At 42.0% G+C, this 24,631-nt stretch overlaps 1 protein-coding gene across 1 annotated transcript in view; it reads left to right on the top strand.

The window, feature by feature from the left end:
• The window catches only part of LOC117510410 (single-stranded DNA-binding protein 2), a 310,588-nt gene that overhangs the window by 157,741 nt on the left and 128,216 nt on the right, over positions 1-24,631 (top strand). Inside the window, exon 2 of the mRNA XM_034170108.1 lies at positions 23,143-23,215. Coding sequence (XP_034025999.1) covers positions 23,143-23,215 — 73 coding nt within the window. The remainder of the gene's footprint in view (positions 1-23,142; positions 23,216-24,631) is intronic.

The raw sequence follows: 24,631 nt of genomic DNA on the forward strand, positions 1-24,631 counted from the left end.
GAGCTGTGTTTGACTCGATGGAGACAACACACGCAGAGGGCAGGCACTCATTTATTTATTTATTCCCAATGATACAGCACATCAGTCATGCAGCCTGCTAGGCTCATTGTCATCTCAGTGAATGTGTTCATTGTCGAGACATGAGATTCCTGTGTCAATAAATAGTCCTGCTGTTGTACTTGAAATGAGGAATCACAGGGGAGATTTCGACAGGAGGATGACAGAAAAAAGACACACAGAACACATTTTGTTCCTCGAAATACTCAGAGGTATACAGCACATTTAAAAAAAAAAAAAAAAGTGCACATCTTTTATTCATGTTCAGTTGTCAGGGTGTCAAGAGTTTTGTCAAGCTTCTCATTGTTCTGTTAACCTTGTCCCTGTGAAACATTTCCGTCTCCATATCTTCAGTAAGACATTACAGCAAGGCCATGTGAGGAAAGTAGAGGAGAAATGATGTAAAGAAGAAGAGCGGGAGAGAGGGGTAAAAGTGAGGAATTCACTCTGTGGAGCGGGCACTTTTTGGTTACGTTCAAAGGATTTTGTCATTTCACTTTTTGTTTGTTTACACTTGTTTAAGCAGGCTTCAACAGATTGGTTGCTATCCCCGTTAATGCCCTTGTTAAAATCTCTAACTTCACAGCAGAAATAAACTTTATAGCCTGGTACAGATAAAATGGTTTTGCTCTCTATAGCTTATTCACCATTTATTACAACTGTACAAGGAGTGAATTTTTATATACAGGAACTTGGCATTTTAGACTATTGTAAGTAATAAAGTTATGACTTAAAAAGTATATGGTTGGATTGAGTGACAACTAGTGTGTGCCATATGCACACAATCACTGCTAGCGGCACCTGTCTGCGAGCAGCCACCGCTTTCTAAGCATTTTATTACAAGTATCTGAGATAATATGGCTTGCTGTGTAATGAACAGAGTTGTCAAGTAACGAAGTACAAATACTTCGTTACTGTACTTAAGTACACTTTTTAGGTATCTATACTTTACTCCATTACTTATTTTTCCTGCCTACTTCTTACTTCTACTCATTACATTTTCACACAAGTATCTGTACTTTCTATTCCTTACATTTTTAAAACAAAGAGCCTCGTTACTCTTGGCTTCAGTTTAATGTTTATATATATATTTCACATCATGTGCGTCTGTAATCAACTTTTCTGCAGCGCGGCTTTGCTTTGAACCGTGAACCAATTGAAGCAGTGGTTCGCAGATTGAAGCAATGCTTCGACCATTGCTTCGTTTATTCTTTCTTTCTTTCGCTTAATTTTCCCCCGCTAAAACCCTAAAGAGCATACTTCTGTGAGTATTATTTACCTTTTCTATGTTAAACCGACCTGTTATGGTCTTCTGAAACAGTTGATGGATGTATTTTATAACTTAAAAACGGGAGCGATGCTAATGCGTTAGCATGTCTATGGCATTTTCAATGTTAAAAGTTAGCATTAAGCAATTGCAGCCGTCATCACGTTCGGGTGCATTTGTTTTCAAATTGTAATATTTCTTAAATTTATTTTTGTTTATATATTAATAATCTAATGATTATTATATACAATTCTAGAGAAAGAGGCAAAAAGAACCTGAATAGAAACACAACAGAAAATATAAAAGCAACTAACAAAGAACATACATAAATAAATACATACATAAATAAATAAATGTTTCCTGTGAACACCTAGTGATTCTTACACCTCCACTTCATCCCTGTCTTATTTAATGAGTTTGTTTCGGTCAAACCATATTTTCATTGTGTTAATTTCTTCAGTGATTTTCTCCAGAACTATCTGCCAAACTAGAAAACTGCTGCATCCTAGTAAGAGCAGAATACTACTGGAATGAATTTGAATAAGGAAAGTTGTGTTTTTTTGTTTTTTTTCCTTCACTAAATGGATGCTGCTCTCGCTGCAGTTTATTGTCTGGAATAGTCCCAGATTGCATTTCAGAGCTTCTAGAATTGAAACATTTTCGTGCAGGTGGTGTTGGGGGGTAATTTTGGGTTTTGGGTCTTGGGCCACATGTAGAATGAATCAGTTTTTAAGTTAAGCTTTCAATTCATATAGTGGCATCTACCTTTTTTTTTTTCTTTTTTTTTTAAAGGTTACTTTATACTTTTATACTTTAAGTAGGTTTTCTAGCACATACTTTTTCACTTTTACTTGAGTAAAGAGGTCAAGTTGATACTTCAACTTTTACCAGAGTGTTTTTAAACTGCAGTATCTATACTTCTACTTAAGTAACAAATGTGTGTACTTTTGACACCACTGGTAATGAATTGTACTGACAGTCCATCTAGCAAATCTGTGTTCCTCCATTTCCATTGCAGGAAACTTTTGAATTAGAACCTTAATTCCAATGAAGTTGGGACGTGTAAAATGTAAATAAAAACAGAATACAATGATTTGCAAATCCTCTTCAACCTATATTCAATTGAATACACCACAAAGACAAGATATTTAGTGGTCAAACTGATAAACTTTATTGTTTTTGTGCAAATATTTGCTCATTCTGAGGCTTTTAGGGATGCTCCTTTTATACCCAGTCATGACACTCACCTGTTTCCAATTAACCTGTTCACCTGTGGAATGTTCCAAACAGGTGTTCTTTGAGCAATTCATCAACTTTCCCAGTCTTTGGTTGCCCCTGTACCAGCTTTTTTGAAATGTGTTGCAGGCATCCATTTCAAAATGAGCAAATATTTGCACAAAAACAAAAAAGTTTATCAGTCTGAACATTAAATATCTTGTCTTTGTGGTGTATTCAATTGAAAATAGGTTGAAGAGGATTTGGAAATCATTGTAATCTGTTCTTATTTCCATTTCACACAATGTCCCAACTTCATTAGAATTGGGGTTGTATTTACTTAATTTGTATTTTAGCACCATTGCCACTACTTAGCGGTTATCAATAGCTTGGTGATATTAATTCCACTCATTTTGCCACAGTTCCTGAGGTTGGAAACCAGTTATAGGTTTTAATATCCCCACCCAAGCCACCCCTCAAAAGGACCACCAAATTCTGCATTAATCAAACATCCAAATTGAAGGTTACCTAGATTATTGGCCTTAGCTAGCTTGGTGACTTTGAAATATGTTGGTGCATTCAAGCTTTGTTCAGCCTGTCCAGGTCACGCTAGCCTTTCCTACGATCCACCTCTTTATCCATTTATTGGTTGACTGGGAGTTACGCAGTCACAACACCTACAATGGATGACATCACAGAGGGTTTGTCCAATATATATGTACAGTCTATGACAGTGGGCCATATGCACACAATTTGTTTCCTTCCTGCAGTCAGATCAGTTTTTATCATCTGCCCACACAGATTACCGGTCTGTTTGTTTTTTACCTCCAGAGACAGTCTTTCTTTCATTTATTATTCAGTTTATTCTTTCTACTCTCTACCTTGTTTAATAGAGGTTCTTTCACAACAGATCTAAGTTATCAGCTATCGGAGCTGCGTCAGTCACAGTCAGTCAGAGCTGCGTGTCGTCAGAGCGAGCTGCAAAAAGTTTGTACCCGAGTTTTCAGAGGTGGTGTTTGTGGTTGCCATCTGCCACGCCGGTGTTTGCCAACCCGGACAGTGGGAATACCACCTCAACCGGCAACTTAGCCCCACGACTGGACAGCAACAACGTCCGAGGCCCGCCCAACGTGGTGAATTCACTGAGGCCGCGCGCTGCGTCATTAGAGCCGCGCGTCACGAGTGCCGCTTCCCCGAGGCCTTGTGCAGCCACCGCGGATCCATCAGCGCGGAAACACCGAGGCCGCGCGGCACCAGCGCAGTGCAGATCCATCCCGGTGACAAACAACGCTGTTGTGTGGGCCACTGAAGAGGAGGTACTGCTGGCCCACCACCACCAGAGGGCACCCTGCCTGGAGTGCGGGCTCCAGGCACCAGAGGGCGCTGCCGTCTCACAGGAGCAGCCGGGGTGACAGCTGTCACCTACGATAGCTGTTACCAATCTTCTGATCCGCAGCGGTATATCAGCAGGACGACGTCTCCACCTCTTTGCCGAGATATCGCTCTACCAAGGAGGTAACGTATCCAGCCTAACGGATTATCTTTTGACCATTGAATACTTTTTGCCTTTACACAGAAAGAGAGAAGAACAGCAGGAGACTGTATTTTGGATAAGTACTCACATTCCTGCACTACAGTGTTTTCCTGACGAGAGGTGGAGGTGGTGTTTCCACCATACGTGTTGCTGGGTGCAGACGCACCCACATCTGACTGTTTCTGTTCCTCGCCAGCAGTACCGGATCCGACAAGCGGAGGCAGTGGCCACCTGGGAGTTCGGGACTTGGCGGCTCCAGTATTCCCGGGGTTCGGTGGCGGAGGAAATCGTGTGGTTCCGGTTCTGCTTGGACAGACGTCTCCTATCTTCGAGCCTGCCCACATGACACCGTTGTGATTCGGCTTATTGTCTGATATTGTAATTGGTTGTGTTTGTTGTGCGTGTTTCACAACAGTAAAGTGTTGATATTTGACTTCCTCCATTGTCCGTTCATTTGCGCCCCCTGTTGTGGGTCCGTGTTCCTACACTTTCCCAACACAACGCAGGCTGTTAACATCGGCGATCGACAAGCTGCTCATAAGCCGACCATGGGGCCTAAGAAGGTTCTGACAGCGGAGGAAGGTGACGATATTAAAAAATCTCTGGACTTTCTATCAGAGGAGATTTCTGTTGTGAAGCAGCAACAGAAATCAATCATGGATCTGGTGGAGGAGGTGAAGGCATTACGGCTCCAGAACGCCGAGAAAGACCGGCATCTGGTGCAGCTAGAAAATAGAGTGGCTGAATTGGAGCAGTACACCAGAATTAACGACGTCATCATCACAGGTCTTCACATCAAACCACGGTCCTACGCACGGGCAGTAACAGATGAGAGCGGAGGGGAGCCCAGTGAACAGGAGGTCAGCTCTGTGGAAAAACAGGTTGCTGATTTCCTCCTATCTAAAGGTATAGAAATGGATTTAAATAACATTGAAGCGTGCTACCCTCTGCCCCGGAGAAATGACGGTGATAAACGAACCGTCATCATGAGATTCATCAACAGAAAACACAAAACAGCACTGTTAAAACAAGGAAGAAAACTGAAAGGGACAAACGTATTCATCAATGAACATCTCACCAAACGGAATGCCGACATCGCCAGGAAAGCACGCTTCTTATAGAAACAGGGAAAAATCCAGCACACATGGACTTCAAACTGTAAAATATTCATCAAACTGAACGGATCACCAGAACAAGCAAAAGTCATGGCAATAAGGAACATCGAGGAGCTGGACAAATATGAACAATAGGTATGAGGACTCAAACACATCACAGCACCATGATGCAGACTGGAGCAACCCACTCATCCACATCATCTACACCCGGAGACAAGAGAGACATAATGACTAAGGATAATGATCCGTTTATTTCTGCCCAGGAGCTCTGTCTAGATACATTTAATTATAATAACTCTGCTAACCACCCCTTCGAATCTGAAAGTGATCCTGATACCTTTTTCAGTGAGAATATTGTGAGACAGTGCAAATATTTTACAGAAGAACAATTCAAAAATTATAAAATCAATGATGAAAATTTTTCAATTATACATTTCAACAGCAGAAGTCTTTCTCGTAATCTGTCCACTATTAATGATTGTTTGAAAACATCCAAAAAACGTTTTTCAGTTATTGCAATTTCAGAAACATGGTTAAATGAGGATAATAAAGATCTGGTATATCTTGATGGTTATGAATTGTTCCTGGTTAATAGGCAGGCGAGAAGGGGCGGAGGCGTTGCATTGTTTGTAAGGTCAGATTATAACTGTAAACTCATTAACAACATGTCGTTTACAGTGGACAACATCATGGAATGTGTTACCATAGAAATGACATCTATAAACTCCAAAAACATAGTTATTAGTTGCATTTACAGAGCTCCTGGGACAAATATTGACACCTTTGAAGACATTATCTTAGGAATGTACAACAAAATCAACAGAAATAAGCATTTATTTGTCTGTGGAGATTTCAATATAGATTTTTTAAACCCTCACAATCATCCACAAATTACCTCATTTATAAACACCTTGTACTGTTTAGGACTGTTTCCAACCATCATTCATCCTAGCAGAATAACTATGGACTCAACAACTCTCATTGACAATATTTTAACTAACGTTATATCCGGTAATCTTAGTGGGGGACTACTGGTCAGTGATATCAGTGATCACTTGCCAGTTTTCTCAGTCTTTGCATTGGAGGGTTGTTGTAAGTATCGAAGCAATATCAAATTCATGAGTAGAAAAGTAACACCTGAAACAATTGATAATTTAAGGGAGGATTTATCAAGTCAGAATTGGTCAGATGTTTTTGTTGATGATGTTGACAGGTCATATGATGCTTTCATTTCCATTTTTTCCAGTTTGTATAATAAACACTGTCCATTTGTTGACAAAATATATAGAAATCAATATAGCAACAAACCATGGATAACTAAGGGACTTCAGAGGGCATGTAAAAAGAAAAACGTACTATATAAACAATTCATAAAACTACGAACTAAGGAAGCTGAAAGTAAGTATAAAACATATAAGAATAAGTTAATATCATGAGACTCAGTAAAAAAACATATTATAATGAGTTACTTGTCAAAAATAGAAATAACATCAAAAACACATGGAACATATTAAATGAAATAGTAAAAAAGAATAGAGTAACTAGAGATTATCCTTCATTTTTTCAGAGTAACAACTACATCACGATTGATAACGACGAGTCTATTGCTGAACACTTTAATGAATACTTCGTTAATGTGGGTAAAAATCTTGCCAGTAAGATTGACTCATCAACTAATAACTTCTGGGTAAATAATTCAACGTTTAACAAATCTGTTTCAATGTTCATTGGTGGTACTCATGAAAGGGAAATACTTGATCTGATTCATGGTTCAAAAAGTAAGAAATCGACTGATTTTAATAATTTGGATATGTCTTTATTAAAAAAAAGTTATTGATTGTATAGTAAAACCGTTCAATTATATTTGCAATATGTCACTAAGTACTGGTAAATTTCCTTCTCAAATGAAAATAGCCAAAGTAATTCCTCTGTTTAAAACTGGTGACAAACACACATTTTCTAATTATAGACCTATATCAATCCTGCCACAATTTTCCAAAATTTTGGAAAAAATATTTGCTAAAAGATTAAATGATTATTTACTGAAGCATAACATCATTTGTGAAGAACAATATGGATTCAGAAGGTCTCGAACTACATCACATGCTTTGATGGACTTTGTGGAAAGTATAGCAACTGCAATTGATAATAAACAATACACAATAGGTGTTTTTTTTTATTTACAGAAAGCGTTTGACACAATTAACCATGGAATACTATTAAGTAAACTGCAGAAATATGGAATCAGAGGTCTGGCATATGAATGGATAGCTAGTTATTTACAAGGCAGATTTCAGTATGTTCAATTCAATAATACAAATTCTGAACTCAGGGATGTCACATGTGGGGTGCCGCAGGGCTCAGTGCTGGGTCCTTTGTTGTTTATAATCTATATAAATGATATAAGTTGGATGTCGAGTTCACTGAGATGTGTCCTTTTTGCGGATGATACAACTGTGTTCTGTAGCGGTGAAAATCTTGAACAGCTTCTGGACATAGTGGAGAAAGAACTGGAAAAATTTAAGGTTTGGTTTGACGCTAATAAGTTGTCACTCAACCTTGGGAAAACTAAATGTATTATATTTGGAAATAAACAGGCACCCAAATGTAAAAATTTAACTATAAACAATAAGGAAATTGAGTTAGTAACAGAGAATAAATTTTTAGGTGTTATAATTGATAATAAACTTAGCTGGAAACCACATATAAATTATGTGAAATCAAAATTGTCAAAAACTATAGCCATTTTGTATAAAGCCAAAGACCTACTGCCGCAAGAAGGGTTACTTACTTTATATCATTGTTATGTGTCGGACGCAGCCCGGAGAACCGACCAGCGTTTGAAGGACCCAGTATAAAATAAGCAGAGCACGGTACAAAGGATAACAGAGTTTAATGAACATAACAGTGCTGTGAAAAATATAAAAGTGCGCGGTCTGGCGTGGTGGATTGTGGTGCGCTCCCAGCAGCGCTAACGGTCCGGAGCCAGAACTGGTTCGGACCCAAGGACCCCGCCGACACCCCCCAGGTGGCCGCGACAAACCGAGTCTGTGAAAGAAGGAATCATTATGTGAGTCCACACTCAACACACAGAGAGAACGCTCAAAGGTGTACAAACAGCAAACACTTCCTGGCTTAATTACTAATCAGCTTCCCACCCTGCAGGCATGGAACATCCAGTTCACAAAACTCCACAGCAGTGGAAGCTGATTAAACGACTACATACAGCTCAATATAATAAAGGTGTGAGGGACACCATATTTACTGACTGTATAAATGTTAGTCACAAAATCTAACGTACCTCAGGAAGTGTGCTGACGAGCGTGAGACCTCACCCCCTCCTCTTTCACAGACCATGCATCAAACCTGGACGTTCTCTGCATCCACTGATGATGAGATGGCTCTCGAGACGATGATCTCACCCGTCTGGTCACAAGGTCGAGTCTCTGGCAAATACACACTGTGTACTCCAGTCTTAAATGCCACCATATTCCAATCCATGTAGATGCACCACAGCTGTGAGTCCTGACGAGCCGCAGGTGATCAGGGTGAGGTCCTGATAAACTCAGCTACACAGCCACTCAGTCCCAAATGCAAGCCACCTGGAAGGAAAAACAAAAGACAGAAACAAAAAGGCAGCCAGGCCCCCCAGCCATACAACAGTACCCCACCCTCACGGGAAGCCTCCCGGCGACCACACAAACCTGGCCCAGGAGAAACACCCCCCTCGAGGGACCATGGCTGGAAACCGTATCCGCATTCATCTTCCAACAGAATCCTCATCTACAGAACGGTAGGTGTCTTCTCCTCTGGCTGCATCTTTGCCCTTGTTTCGATCAGTCAGTTAGCACAGGTGTGGCCAGGAGTTCTTGAACCTGTGCAGTCAGCCTTTGTCCAACCATGTTCACAGTCTGATTAGTCAGAAAACAAAAAAGACAAACACAAACAACCAAAACACCCCCCCCCCCCTCCCCAGAGGCCCGTTCCATCAAACCCCGGGAAGGGGAGAAAAGAAAAACAACCCAAACTTAAGCTAACAAATAAAAACACTAACACCCCCCCCCCCCCCGCCCCGAGGACCGTTCCATGAAACCCCGGGAAGGGGAGAAAAGAAAAACAACCCAAACTTAAGTTTGCAAATAAAACTGCTAACACCCCCCCCAACGACATGTAGGGACCAACACCCCCCAGAGGACATCCCGCCAGCTCCAGGAGTAATTACCACAGCCGAGGTCCCTCTGGGATCCAACGTCACCCACGGGGACTCCCAGTGCCTCCCAGAGGACCATTCCATCAACCCCAGGAGACGCCTCCCCTCATGACCAACGGACCCAGCCCCGGCCGTCTATGGCTAGATGGACCCACAGCCCTTTCCCCCCCAGAGGACACCACAGTCAAACCCTGAGGGCGGAAACTGGGGGGAAAAACAAAAGGAGAAAAAAAAACATACGAACAAAACAACCCCAACCCCACCCTCTTGGCGCAGTGGAAACTGGAAGCACGTCCAGTGTCACCAACCGTGACTATACCCCAGAAGCCAACCGGGAGGAGTGGAACAGCGGTTATGGCAGACAGCACAAAACGGCGCCACTCCTCCGACTTCTAAACCAGCCACTAGCTGCGGGTATATCCCACTGCCCCAAACCTCAGCCACGCCGATGGCAGACGGCTCAAGGGCGTGCTGAAGCCGGAGGTGGAACAGGGAAACAACAAACAAAAACATCCCCCCCCCCAGGTGCAGAGGTTACCTGGGAAACGCCCAGCATAACCAAACTGCACCACTCCAGCAACGCCGACACTACGGCTCACACGGCTGGAGCCAGAGGAGAAGAGAGGGAACAAAAAGAAAATACCCCAAACCCCCCCCCTCCCCTCCCGGGTGCAGAGGTTACCTGGGAAACGCCCAGCACAACCAAACTGCACCACTCCAGCAACGCCGACACTACGGCTCACACGGCTGGAGTCAGAGGAGAAGAGAGGGCATAACAAAAAACAAAACAAAAAAAAAAGAAAAAAGAACCCAAATACCCCCCCATGACCCCCCAGGGGACCGTCCCATCAAACCCCGGGAGGCGAAACCGAAAGAAACAAAAAGAAAGACCAACAGACTAACACAAAGTTGCTTGGGTCCTTTTTTTTTTTCCAGACTGCAGGGTCACAACCCCAGACCCTAATAGTGAAAAACAAAAAATAAAATCCCACACAAAAACCAACTCAAAAAACACCCACACAAAATGAACTAACACAAAGCAAAGAATTGATTTATACCGTCAAGCTCAAACAAATGGAACACACCTGTTCCACCTTAAGAGCTTGACGGTAATGTGACTCAGTCACCAACAGAGGGAGCCAGAGTGCTAAAAATAAAAAACCCCCCTTTGGTGACAGAAAATAATTCATGCTGCTTTTCCTGTGAGCAGCACACAACCAAAAATGTGATTCAACTAAATAACACCGGAGCTGACAACAGACGCAGTAGCTATCATTACCCGGGGAAACGGGGCTACGACTGTAACACAGGAAGCACCGCGACCCGTGCCACAGAGCTCCGCCGTGCGCGTTCACCCATTACAGACCCACTCCTGCAGCTCCCGTTCAAACCTCTTATCCGGTCGAAGTGCGACGCGAAGCCGTCGCCAGTCACACTCCACCACGACCTACGGATAAGGCACAAACACAGGAACACGGCTGCACGAGCGCTCAAATCAGTATTCAGTAATGGGTTCTCCAACGCGCACCATCCGGGCGGAGAGCACCTGCAACTGATCCGGATAACTTCTGAACATCTGCTGCCGCCTTCCCGGCGCGTTACCGTCTCTGCTACCGCTGGGTCCGTGATGTTTGGCCAGAGACTACTGTTATGTGTCGGACGCAGCCCGGAGAACCGACCAGCGCTTGAAGGACCCAGTATAAAATAAGCAGAGCACGTTACAAAGGATAACAGAGTTTAATGAACATAACAGTGCTGTGAAAAATATAAAAGTGCGCGGTGTGGCGTGGTGGATTGCGGTGCGCTCCCAGCAGCGCTAACGGTCCGGAGCCAGAACTGGTTCGGACCCAAGGACCCCGCCGACACCCCCCAGGTGGCCGCGACAAACCGAGTCTGTGAAAGAAGGAATCATTATGTGAGTCCACACTCAACACACAGAGAGAACGCTCAAAGGTGTACAAACAGCAAACACTTCCTGGCTTAATTACTAATCAGCTTCCCACCCTGCAGGCATGGAACATCCAGTTCACAAAACTCCACAGCAGTGGAAGCTGATTAAACGACTACATACAGCTCAATGTAATAAAGGTGTGAGGGACACCATATTTACTGACTGTATAAATGTTAGTCACAAAATCTAACGTACCTCAGGAAGTGTGCTGACGAGCGTGAGACCTCACCCCCTCCTCTTTCACAGACCATGCATCAAACCTGGACGTTCTCTGCATCCACTGATGATGAGATGGCTCTCGAGACGACGATCTCACCCATCTGGTCACAAGGTCGAGTCTCTGGCAAATACACACTGTGTACTCCAGTCTTAAATGCCACCATATTCCAATCCATGTAGATGCACCACAGCTGTGAGTCCTGACGAGCCGCAGGTGATCAGGGTGAGGTCCTGATAAACTCAGCTACACAGCCACTCAGTCCCAAATGCAAGCCACCTGGAAGGAAAAACAAAAGACAGAAACAAAAAGGCAGCCAGGCCCCCCAGCCATACAACAATCATTCTCTGATGGTACCATATATGACATATTGTGTTGAGTCATGGGGAAACACTTACAAATCAAATACCAATCCAATATTCCTTTTGCAAAAACGAGCCATACGAATCATCTGCAATAAACAATATCGTGAACCAACTCATTCTCTATTTGTGTCTTTAAATTTATTAAAATTCATTGATTTGGTCGATTACATTACAATTCAAACTTTATTTCGAGCGAAAAACCAAGCCTTACCGAGACATGTCCAGAGTCTGTTCCGATTGAGGGAATCCAGATATAGTTTAAGAGGTTGTGCAATTTTTATGAAACCACCAGTAAGAACAAATGTAAAGGGTTTTTGTGTGTCTGTGGTTGGGGTGAGGAAATGGAACAAATGTTCAACAGAGGTTAGAATGAGTAGTACCTTAGTGAGATTTAAGAAACTACTCAAAAAGAACATTATGTCTAAGTATCATAAAGAAGCAAATATAATTTGATTTATATGGAATGTTCAATTTATAAGTGGGACTTATTGTATATTTGAATGTGTGGGTATGTATATGCGTATGTAGATATATAGATATGGGTAGGTGTATATGTATATGTATATAAGTGACTGTGTATATGTATGTATATATTTATGTTTGTAAAGTATATACGTATGTACACTCAACAAAAATATAAACGCAACACTTTTGGTTTTGCTCCCATTTTGTATGAGATGAACTCAAAGATCTAAAACTTTTTCCACATACACAATATCACCATTTCTCTCAAATATTGTTCACAAACCAGTCTAAATCTGTGATAGTGAGCACTTCTCCTTTGCTGAGATAATCCATCCCACCTCACAGGTGTGCCATACCAAGATGTTGATTAGACACCATGATTAGTGCACAGGTGTGCCTTAGACTGCCCACAATAAAAGGCCACTCTGAAAGGTGCATTTTTATCACACAGCACAATGCCACAGATGTCACAAGATTTGAAGGAGCGTGCAGTTGGCATGCTGACAGCAGGAATGTCAACCAGAGCTGTTGCTCGTGTATTGAATGTTCATGTCTCTACCATAAGCCATCTCCAAAGTCGTTTCAGAGAATTTGGCAGTACATCCAACCAGCCTCACAACCGCAGACCACGTGTAACCACACCAGCCCAGGACCTCCACATCCAGCATGTTCACCTCCAAGATCGTCTGAGACCAGCCACTCGGACAGCTGCTGAAACAATCGGTTTGCATAACCAAAGAATTTCTGCACAAACTGTCAGAAACCGTCTCAGGGAAGCTCATCTGCATGCTCGTCGTCCTCATCGGGGTCTCGACCTGACTCCAGTTCGTCGTCGTAACCGACTTGAGTGGGCAAATGCTCACATTCGCTGGTGTTTGGCACGTTGGAGAGGTGTTCTCTTCACGGATGATGCGAAGGAGATGTGTTGCACTGCATGAGGCAAATGGTGGTCACACCAGATACTGACTGGTATCCCCCCCAATTAAACAAAACTGCACCTGTCAGAGTGGCCTTTTATTGTGGGCAGTCTAAGGCACACCTGTGCAGTAATCATGGTGTCTAATCAGCATCTTGGTATGGCACACCTGTGAGGTGGGATGGATAATCTCAGCAAAGGAGAAGTGCTCACTATCACAGATTTCGACTGGTTTGTGAACAATATTTGAGGGAAAGTGGTGATATTGTGTATGTGGAAAAAGTTTTAGATCTTTGAGTTCATCTCATACAAAATGGGAGCAAAACCAAAAGTGTTGCATTTATATTTTTGTTGAGTATATATAGGTATATGTGGCACAGCCCAAGCAGAGGGTCACCCCCAAGAGCCTGGTCTGCTTGAGGTTTCTTCCTTATAGGGAGTTTTTCCTCACCACAGTTGCCTAGTGCTTGCTCTGGGGGTTGGTAAGGTTAGTCCTTACTGGCGTAAAGTGCCTTGATTCGACTTTCTTATGATCTGGTACTATATAAATATAATTATAAGTGAATAGTATATTGATGTGTATGTCTGTGTGTCGACATGTAGTAGTGAATTTATATTTATGTAAATATGACTGATTAGAATTGTTGGACTTGTACTAGCAGGGGTGGGCGCTAATAAGCTTTGCTTCAGCCCACACCCTTTCGGACTCACTAGTTTTGTCTGTGTTTGTTTGTGGAATTGTTCATTTTTTTCTATTTGAATATTTTGTGTGCCGAATTAAAAAAAAAAAAGTTAATTAGTAAATAGATATCTTTTAAAAATGACTTGTTTTTAACTTTATTTGTCACTCAAGTCAAAGGAGAGACATGGATGAAAAGCTGGACAAATTTCTTATGTGATTTTATGCTGGAGCGAGGAAAGCAGATGGTAGTCTTTACAATAAGTCAGTGCACGGTATCATGGACTACATTGTCAGAGTTGTTGTTTGCAAGTTGACTGAGAACAATTTTGGGCTCCTATTTAAAGATTCACCTTGTTCAGTGGTACATTCCATCTTTTACCTCAATAAATATTCACACCGTTGAACTCATTCATTATTTGTATACTATGAATTAGAAGGTTTTTGTTCCCATGAAATGCATTTTATAAGATTTAGTCAGACATGAGTGGCACATACATCCCTGCTGTTTTTTTTCCATGCTTCTTTCAAAATACAGGCATGACCTCTTATCAAAACAAGTGCAATAAGTAAGCAGTGAAAGAGCTGAACAATGCTAAGAAATGGCGCAGGGCTGAAGAGATTGAGTACTTGCGTTTGGTGCAGAAAGGTGTGCATTCCATCATCTTCAGACAGGCAGACAGGACTGTCTGGAGAGTTTATTTTTATCTCCAAGGACAAGAGGAAAAAAGCTTCTGGATCTGCTACAGCAGGCCAGTCACACTTTAAACTGGAAATTCTGGTGTGCTGTCGTGGTGTACACATCTTTCATGGCTGCTGATTCACACTTGCTCACATGAGCACAGACACACACACAGTCATGATAACCTGTAGGTCAAAGGTTGCACACTCATACTAACTATGCTTTTCTGCTCTATAATCACTTGTGTTTTGCATCTGTGACATTCATTCCAGCACAGGCCATTGCTGCTCAGTGGCATTGCAGATGTGTGAGTTAGGTGTATGTTGGTTTTTCATTTGTTTTAATTGCTGTTGCTTTTTTTAATGCCTTTGAAGGGGCAAAGTCACATTTCTGGCCAGCTGTCTTGGATTTGGAATAACTTTGCCCACATATGTTTTTGTAGCACCATTTGATTCCTTGGCTCTGAAAATGTATGTTTAGCCATGGGAATCAAGATCCTGGGTCATCTAGAAGCAGAGATTTTGGAAAAACTACCCTTTAAGACACCATTTTTACTCATCCAAGATGGCCACCTCGGTAGATTATTCCATTTTTTGATTGGCTTTTGCATGCACCAAAATGTATAGTTTTACTAATCTCTACAAAATTCCATTGAAGTTATATAATGAACCCAACTATGTCCACTGTAAATGAATACAAGCCTTGGAAAATGCAGTAACCTGTGATGAACTTGTGTCCCAACCAGGGAGATTCTCTTCTGTTTCACACTGCAGAATCTGTGGATGAACACTACCACCAATGCACCTCAGAGCCTATATATAACTTAATGCCACAAGAAACAAGAAACACAACATTAAGATATTTAGCTTATCTTCTTTAGGTTAGTGGGTGACTGAAGAGTCTTTCCAGATTGTTACAAAATGTTTTTTTTTGTCTTGAATTCTTTTAAAACACATGTTCTAAAAATGAATGTGACTTGTACTCCACTGCAATTTGTGTATGTGTTTTTCTCTTCATGATGCATTTTTTGACAGATTCAACTTGTACGCCGGTGAGACTTATAGGCATGAAAATATGGTGCACGTAATTGGGATTTCATCTCATATATCTTATTCTCTGTATCCTCCATGTCTGTTATAATAAATACAACCCCAGTTTCAGTGAAGTTGGGAAGTTGTGTAAAATGTAAATCAAACAGAATACAATGATTTGCAAATCCTCTTCAGCCTATATTCAATCAAATACACCACAAAGACAAGATATTTAATGTTCAAACTGATAAACTTTGTTTTTGTACAAATATTCGCTCATTTTGAAATGGATCCTTGCAACACATTTCAAAAAAGTTGGGAACGTTCAGTTGCAAGGAGTTTAGGGATTCCATCATCTACAGTCTATAATATAATCAGAAGATTCATAGGATCTGGAGAACTTTCTACTCTTAAGCAGCAAGCCCGAAAACCAACATTGAATGCCCGTGACCTTCGATTCCTCAGGTGGCACTGCGTTAAAAACCGACATCATTGTGTAAAGAATCTTATGGCGTGGGCTCAGGAATACTTCAGAAAACCATTGTCAGTTAACACAGTTCATTGCTACATCTACAAATGCAAGTTAAAACTCTACCATGTAAAACGAAAGCCATACATCAACAACCAGAAACGCCGCCGCCTTCTCTGGGCCTGAGCTCATTTGAAATGGACAGATGCAAAGTGGAAAAGTGTGCTGTGGTCTGATGAGTCCACATTTCAAATTGTTTTTGGTAATCATGGATGTCATGTCCTCCAGACAAAAGAGGAAAAAAACATCCAGATTCTTACCAGCGCAAAGTTCAAAAGCCAGCATCTGTGATGTATGGGGGGTGTGTTAGTGCCCATGGCATGGGCAACTTGCACATCTGTGAGGGCACCATCAATGCTGAAAGATACATCCAGGTTTTGGAGCAACACATGCTGCCATCTAAGCAACATATCTTTTTCAGGGACGTCCCTGCTTATTTCAGCAAGACAATGCCAACCCACATCCTGCACGTGTTACAACAGCGTGGCTTCATAGTAAAAGAGTACGGGTACTAGACTGGCCTGCCTGCAGTCCAGACCTGTCACTCATTGAAAATGTGTGGTGCATTATGAAGCGCAAAATAAGACAACGGAAACCTTGGACTGTTGAACAAATGAAGTAGTACATCGAGCAAGAATGGGAAAGAATTCCACCTACAAAGCTTCAGCAATTAATGTCCTCAGTTCCCAAATGCTTATTGAGTGTTGTTAGAAGGAAAGATGATGTAACACAGTGGTAAACATACCACTGTCCCAGCTTTGTTGAAACATGTTGCAGGCGTCCATTTCAAAAGGAGCAAATATTTGCACAAAAACAATAAAGTTTATCAGTTTGAACATTAAATATCTTGTCTTTGTGGTGTATTCAATTGAATATAGGGTGAAGAGGATTCGCAAATCATTGTATTCTGTTTTTATTTACATTCTACACAACGTCCGAACTTCATTAGTATTGGGGTTACATTTAGGCCTGAAACAGCTCATTTCAGACTTTGGAGACACGTGTCACTTAAGAGTCTGTGGGGCCATATCTTGACAATCTAATGTGCACAGTCTAAAGTGCATAGCAAAAGATCATATAGGGTGTGTACAACTTCACTTTGCTGTTTCTATAGTTCCTAATCTGACAGAGTGCAGCGGCAAAGGGAATGCAATCATTACATTTTTAATCACGAGTGTGTTTTGGATGTAGTATGAATTTCACACAGCAGAGTGTCTTGTGTAGTTGCCTTTTATGGCCCAGTCACACGGCACTTAACGAAGGGTGACAAAGCCCTGACGAAACAAGAAATCTGGATTTTCGTTGACTGTCGTTGGCATCGTTTAACCTTCGCGCAGCCTCGTTCCTGCAGCTGGCACTTCGTCAGGATTTTTAAACTGTTGAAAAATTTAAACGAATGGCCCAGTCACATGGCACACGACGATTCCTGAACAAAGGGAAAAAGTAAAAACGTCACAATTTGTTGAGAAAAGGTGGACGAAAGAGCTTTATCACTGAACAGTCTATGAAGCAAGAGCGCAAAAGGGACAAAAGAGGAAATTAACAAAATCAAAGCTCACGATCTTGATGAAATGCGCCTGGAGCCACAGCTGGAGCAGTGTGTGTCTGCATCTCTGCGTTCCAGGACTCGGCGCTGGGACAGAGCTTATAGCACCTGAGTCCTGGAGAAACTGCAAACAGAATCTGTGGAGATCTGTGTGCACATCGGTAGACCACCTGCTCTGGTTCCTCGTCCAGAACAAAAGAAGGATCATCTCCATCATTATCAGAATCCACACTGTCTGTCGACACGCTGCGCGCTCCGTCTTGCTCCAATTTAAAAAAAAAAAAAAAAAGTGTGCTGTGGTCACTGCTGTATCACTGTATTATGTTCTAAGACATATATATTGATTTATAACAGAAAACTGTCGAAAGGGAGAATAAATACAAATAGAAGTGTAAAGATGATTGAATATATCAGAGCAGTAAATTAATCATTGTGTGTGAACGCGCGCATTGACTCGTGCGGTTATTCCACCAGCTGATCACTGATCCACAACGTGAATTCTGCCTTCCAGAACAGCTCTTTATATAATTTTTTAATTATCTACCCGTTGCCACATGTACAGAAGGACTGGATTATCATTCCTACACTCATATTGTTATATTTAATAAAAAATAATAAGCGCACGCAGCAGCTCCTGCTGCCGCTGATGCTGCAATCAACTACCGTCGGAAATTACACAACTTTTTTGTTGTTTCAAATTCAACAGTTGCTTGTGGCAAAATAATTAATTATATCCACACAAGATTAATTCTAGCCTATGTAAGGTGCCTGAGCCCATTGAAGCTGCCCCCCCCCCCCCCCACACACACAGATAAAAAAAATCCAAGCAAGCAGGCTGAGTTTGTCCTGTAATTTCCGACACTACATGAACGCAGCAGCAGCCTCAGCGCTCACAAACCGGCTTCTGCACTGTGTGAAAACATTCAGCTGCTCCAACAAAGTCAAATTAAACAATAACGTTACAAAAACTACACAAATGATTAAAAAACGTCAAGAACGACAGCAAAACGAGACACGGGGGGGCAGCTTCAATGGGCTCAGGCACCTTACATAGGCCAGAATTTATATTTTGTGTGGATATAATTAATTATTTTGCCACAAGCAACTGTTGAATTTGAAACAACAAAAAAGTTGTGTAATTTCCGACGGTACGTGAATGCAGCATCAGTGGCAGCAGGAGCTGCTGCGTGCGCTTATTATTTTGTATTAAATATAACAATCTGAGTGCAGGAATGACAATCCAGTCCTTCTGTACATGTGGCAACAGGAAGATGAATCAAAATGATGATATAAAGAGCTGTTCTGGAAGGAAGAATTCGTGATGTGGATCAGTGATCAGCTGGTGGAAATAACCGCACGAGTCAGTGCGCGCGTTCACATGCACTGATTAATTTACTGCTCTGATATATTCAATCATCTTTACGCTTATATTTATATTTATTCTCCCTTTTGACAGTTTTATTTTATAAATCAATATATAGCTTAGAACAGTGGTCTTCAAACTATTCCAGAAAGGGCTGAGAGGGTGCACGTTTTCTTTGCAGCCACTGACTTCAGCAGGTGATTTCACTGATGAACTCAACCCACCTGTTCAAAGGGATGTTAATCAGTGAAATCACCTGCTGAAGTCAGTGGCTGCAAAGAAAACCTGCACCCTCTCAGCCCTTTCTGGAATAGTTTGGAGACCACTGGCTTAGAACATAATACAGTGATACAGCAGTGACCACAGCGCACTTTTTTTTTTTAATTGGAGCAAGACGGAGCACGCAGCGTGTGGTCAGACAGTGTGGATTCTGATGATGAGGAGATGATCCCTCTTTTGTTCTGAACGAGGAACCAGAGCAGGTGGTCCACTGACGTGCACACAGATCTCCACAGATTCTGTTTGCAGTTTCTCCAGGACTCAGCGCTATGAGCTCCGTCCCAGCGCCGAGTCCTGGAAATCAGAGATGCAGACACACACTGCTCCAGCTGTGGCTCCAGGCTCGGTTCGTTAAAGTGTTGAGATCGTGAGCTTCGGTTTTAAGTTCCTCTTTCGTCCCTTTTGCGCTCTTGCTTCGCAGACTGTTCAGTGATAAAGCTCTTTCGTCCACCTTTTCTCAACGAATTGTGACATTTTTTACTTTTTCCCTTCATTCAGGAATCGTGTGCCGTGTGACTGGGACATTAAGAGCTGTGTGCACTATTACTTCATGCATTGCTGTTTAGGTTGTGGAAAAGTCAGAGGATTTCTGGCAAAACTTATTTACATGCATAGTGTCAAACTAGTCATCATGCCAAATCTCTTACAGACTCCCTGCAGCTGCAGTGCTCAAACTGCGCCACGCTGCTCCATTTAATGAGCATTTCAGCCAGTCAAATGGCAATTTATATTCCGCGATCAGTGAGGCAACGGTTGCTTCTGATGCTCTGCTTGATTATCGGAGCTTGAATGATATTTCAGTTTGGTCCCACTTCTGCTGTTGCAGCAACATGTTAAAATTTTAAAGGGGGGTGTGTGTGTGTGTGTGTGTGTGTGTGTGTGTGTGTGTGTGTGTGTGTGTGTGTGTGTGTGTGTGTGTGTGTGTGTGTGTGTGTGTGTGTGTGTGTGTGTGAGAGTGCGCTTCCGTCTTTGTGTGTTACATCATTTGATGTGTACTTGCAGATTTGTCTTCAGACTGCCAACCTATATTTGAGCATCTACACTTGAATGTAAACTGGGATTAGCGCATCTAAGGAGTTTAATAAAATGTTCTTTTCCTGTTTGTTTTTTGTATGTTTATAGTGTCATGAATCACTGAAGTCCCCTTGTTGGTTGTTGAGGACCTAAGCAGAATGTGAGCATTGATGCAACTTCTGTTATGCCCAGTCCCATGAATTTACAATGTTGTTAATAGCCTGTAAATTTACCATGTGTCTTTGTTCTGCACTCCTCTTCAAACCTACAGGGTGCTGTTAGGAGTCAGTGTGATCTCCTATTGATCTTCTGTGGATCAATGTTTATCTTGTATTTATAGACCCAGTAGATCATCATCCCCTCTTTAAGTTGCTGTTAGTTACAGCAAAGACACACCAGGAGGGAAATTGATTAACAAATCAAGCCTGTAATTAATCCGTGCTGTGATCAAAGCTGTGGGAGGAGGTCCGTGGAGAGCCTGAAGCACGACAATGTGTTTTACCATGAAGTCCCAGTGTTCAGACATTTCGCACGACATGGAGCAAATTTCTGTCTTCTCTATTTAAAGGCTAATCTTGGCCCTTAAAACATTTGCAGCAGACTGTGGAAGTCTCACACATCAGTTCTCAGACCATTTTCAACTGACATTTATATCTATGCTTTGGCTCATTTACCTTTATTTTTTAGGCAAAACTGAGTAAGTTCTTCTTTTGTCCACTTTTATTTTAAATATGTGGGAAGTAGAGCTGTCTTAACTGCCAAGACAGTGCTTTTTACCCCCCAGGCTGCCAAGGAGTGGATCAAAAAAAAAAGTGATGGCAGATATTTGAAACTCAAAGTATCAATTCATCTCAGTAAGTGCATAGTGAGAAGCATCTTGTCACTGCAAAATTGTAAATGCTCAGGTTGTTTAATTTCTTTTATTGACTTTTCCAAAGGTGTTATAACTCTCAGTACATACAGAGTGCCCGCTGTGCCTCATTATCTAGTCAAGATGCATAAACTTCATAAAACATATACACACAATTTAAAGTGTCTGTCACACTGTGATCGATTGAGGAAACGTATGAGTAATGTATATGACATTTTCCTATCCTTTCCTGCCCATTTTTGTTCTGTACAGATCATTTTCTCATTTTTTAAAATGTGGTCCTTGTGAGTTCATGTCCAGTGAATCCGTCGCAAAGTTTTGTTTGTGCTCAAAACTGTGAGCGGACATCAGATGCGGAGCTTTCCCAATGGTTGCATGTTAATTCACAGTTTTCACATATATTTGTTTGTTACTTCTACAATACTTGTGCATTCATATCTTGTGGTTATCGGATGCTTCTGATTAGCCAAACCTTTGGCGCGAGGTGTGAATTCAGCACAAAGTGAGAGAGGACAGTTCCAAACGTAGCAGCATGCAGTGCAGCTTTTTATTTCACCAAGGTCAGACTGAAGAAAAAGACAACATGAATGTGTCTGTTTTTATCTGGACATCAGAGCGGATCTGGCAGGTTCTACTGGTGAGAAGGCATCGCGGAGAAAGAAGGTTGTTTACCGTCTTCACTGCTGCAAACATATTGCACCCCGGCACAGTGGTGAGGACGCTGTCAGCACATGAACATAGCGAGGAAGTATGAAGTCATTATCTCTGAGCTAGCCGGATTCTCCCCGGATTTGCGTTGAGACCTCTGCAAATTCCTGCTGAAATCCGGCTCCCCACAGCACGCATATATGTCTTGAAACTGGGTAAAACTTTCTGCTGAATGCAGATCTTTGTGTTGCCAGTGGAAATGTGATGTTATCCATCCATCAAAGCCCCAAATTTACCAGAGACTGATGTATTAAGCAATATTTGCCACAGGACAAATTATTTCGCGCCATCACAGTGTGACATCACCATAAGGTTTGGGTTGACTGCAACAGTGCTGCATGCCCCTGTTTGCATGTCTGCATACTTTTTCAGTTCAGTGTCAGCACTACTGCCAGTGGTGCACACTATGAGAAAATGCAGCACAGAAGGTTGTTGTATAGAGGGTGTAATCTTATCTCTTCTTGGGACGTAATGCATATATAAAGAAAACATTTATACCTGGGTTTATACCATTTATATCTGTGTTACTTGTATGCTGAAATTCATCTTTGTTTCTTGATGTTTGGCATAAACACAGAGCTAGTCTGTCTTTGCCATAATTTTGTCAGAGTTCATGTCCGTCACCTGACTTTAATGGTTAAATTCACAGATTCCAGTTCTTTTCTGATATAGCATGACATTGAGAAGTTGCGAGTGTTTTCTATTAACACTGGCTAATTACCCATAAGTCTTTTCACTGCATGCAGTCACGTGGCCCCCTGTGACATGAGACTGATGCAGTGCTGTAGCTGAAGTATGTCATTTTAATGTTTCCTTGTGACTTCTTTACGATTGCAAGAATGAGATGCAACATAGTATGAGATGACAGTTTAACACAAAGTAAGTCGCAATTATGATGTTTGCAATAAGTGTGCTCTTTATCATTGCTATTTTTTATTCTCAGCTCTTGCTCCAAAAATTATTTGACAACTTTTTTACCTCTTACCTCGTATGCTTTTTTTTGCCACACAGTATATATATGATCACCCAAAAATGACGCTCCCAAAGATGGTGTTATTAGGTGTCTTTTTGATTTACTTAATCTCTCTGATGACACTGACTGTGTTCTGTTGTTGTCTTTGTGTCCAGGTTAGCTCTGTATGTGTATGAATATCTGCTACACGTAGGAGCTCAGAAGTCAGCACAGACTTTCCTGTCAGAGGTAAGTCGTCAGACTTATACGATAAAGTGGAGCATGAATAATCAGTTGTGTGTGTGCGTGTGCGTGCACAAAGTGTAGCAGCTAATGGAATTAGCCCAAGATCACACTGCTGAGCCAACATCCCAGTACAGACATTTGGGTTTCATTTATTAGAGCTGGAAGCTGACGTCTTCCCCTGACATCACTCTCTGATCCACTTTGTAGTCCAGTGTCTCAGAATCTTTCCCCCCTGATTTCTCATCTGCCTCTGTGTGAGTGCTGCTTGTTCTGTGTCACCACGGCTCCATCTCGGAACATTCACTTTGTTTCAGTGGAGGTAAAAAGGCAAGGGGGGTGAAGCTGAGGTCATTTCATTCTGGAGCTTTGCTGTGAATGATTATAAATTACAATGCAGGTGACAGCAGAAAGAAGCTACTTGTCAATCAGGCGGCAGAAGAGCAGAACAAAGAGCGGGGGTGGAACAGCTTACATCATCTTCTGGCACCAATTCTCATCACTCACAATGAGTGCACATTTGCCACATATAGTGTGCAAACACCTTTATTCTCTCTCCGTCATGTTCTCTGCCGTATCATTTGCTCTTTCTTCCACAGATGTGGCAGATGAAAAGGCAAGGCGGACTCGTTTACAAGTGTGGGAACATGTTAGCAAAGAGTGCAACAAGTGTAAACACAGCTGCTTGTATACAATAATCACACTCGGGCGCGCGCACATAGGCAGAGGGTAAATATTGCACCATAATGTATTTCTTGCACAAATAATGGGGTGGAGTAAAACATATCTTTAAAAAGCTGTTATCCACAGTTTATCAGCCACATCTGTGTGCACTGTATATCCAGGCTCAGAAACAGGAGCACGGAAATATGAGCCGCAAATTACACAGACATAACTGAAGCTAATTATTAAACAATTACTCTTTTTGCTGATTAATGCACTGATTACTGTTACGGTTACTGGTCCAGATGGGACCGGACCCGTACAGACGATGAACTCAAATGCGGGGAGCAAGGAACAGAACTGGTTGTGAGCGAAAAGATATTTATTTACAATAAATCAGAAAATAATAATGCTGCACTGGGGGTGCCTGCAGAGTATAGAGTCAGCCCACTCATAGCGGTAGGAATTAGGGAGCTGCAGGTTCCCGAGCCAGTCTTTTAAGACAACTGAAATCCTGGAGTATATGGAACTGGAGCTGGGGCCAGGTGGGACGCACAGGGCTGAGAACAAGAACTAGGAGAACGGAGGAGAGCAGAGGTGAGTGATTGCACTCGTAACACTGAAGCCTTTAACAACAGACAGTTCACTGAAGGCTTAAAACAGGAATGTTCACAGTTCTGGAAATGGGCTTTGCTGTTCAGGAATCGTTCACAGTTCATGAATATCATCAGAGGTCAGGTGCTGCGTGTCTTGTGATGG

This window comes from Thalassophryne amazonica, chromosome 5 (assembly GCF_902500255.1).
Source record: "Thalassophryne amazonica chromosome 5, fThaAma1.1, whole genome shotgun sequence".
Classification (NCBI taxonomy): Eukaryota; Metazoa; Chordata; class Actinopteri; order Batrachoidiformes; family Batrachoididae; genus Thalassophryne; species Thalassophryne amazonica.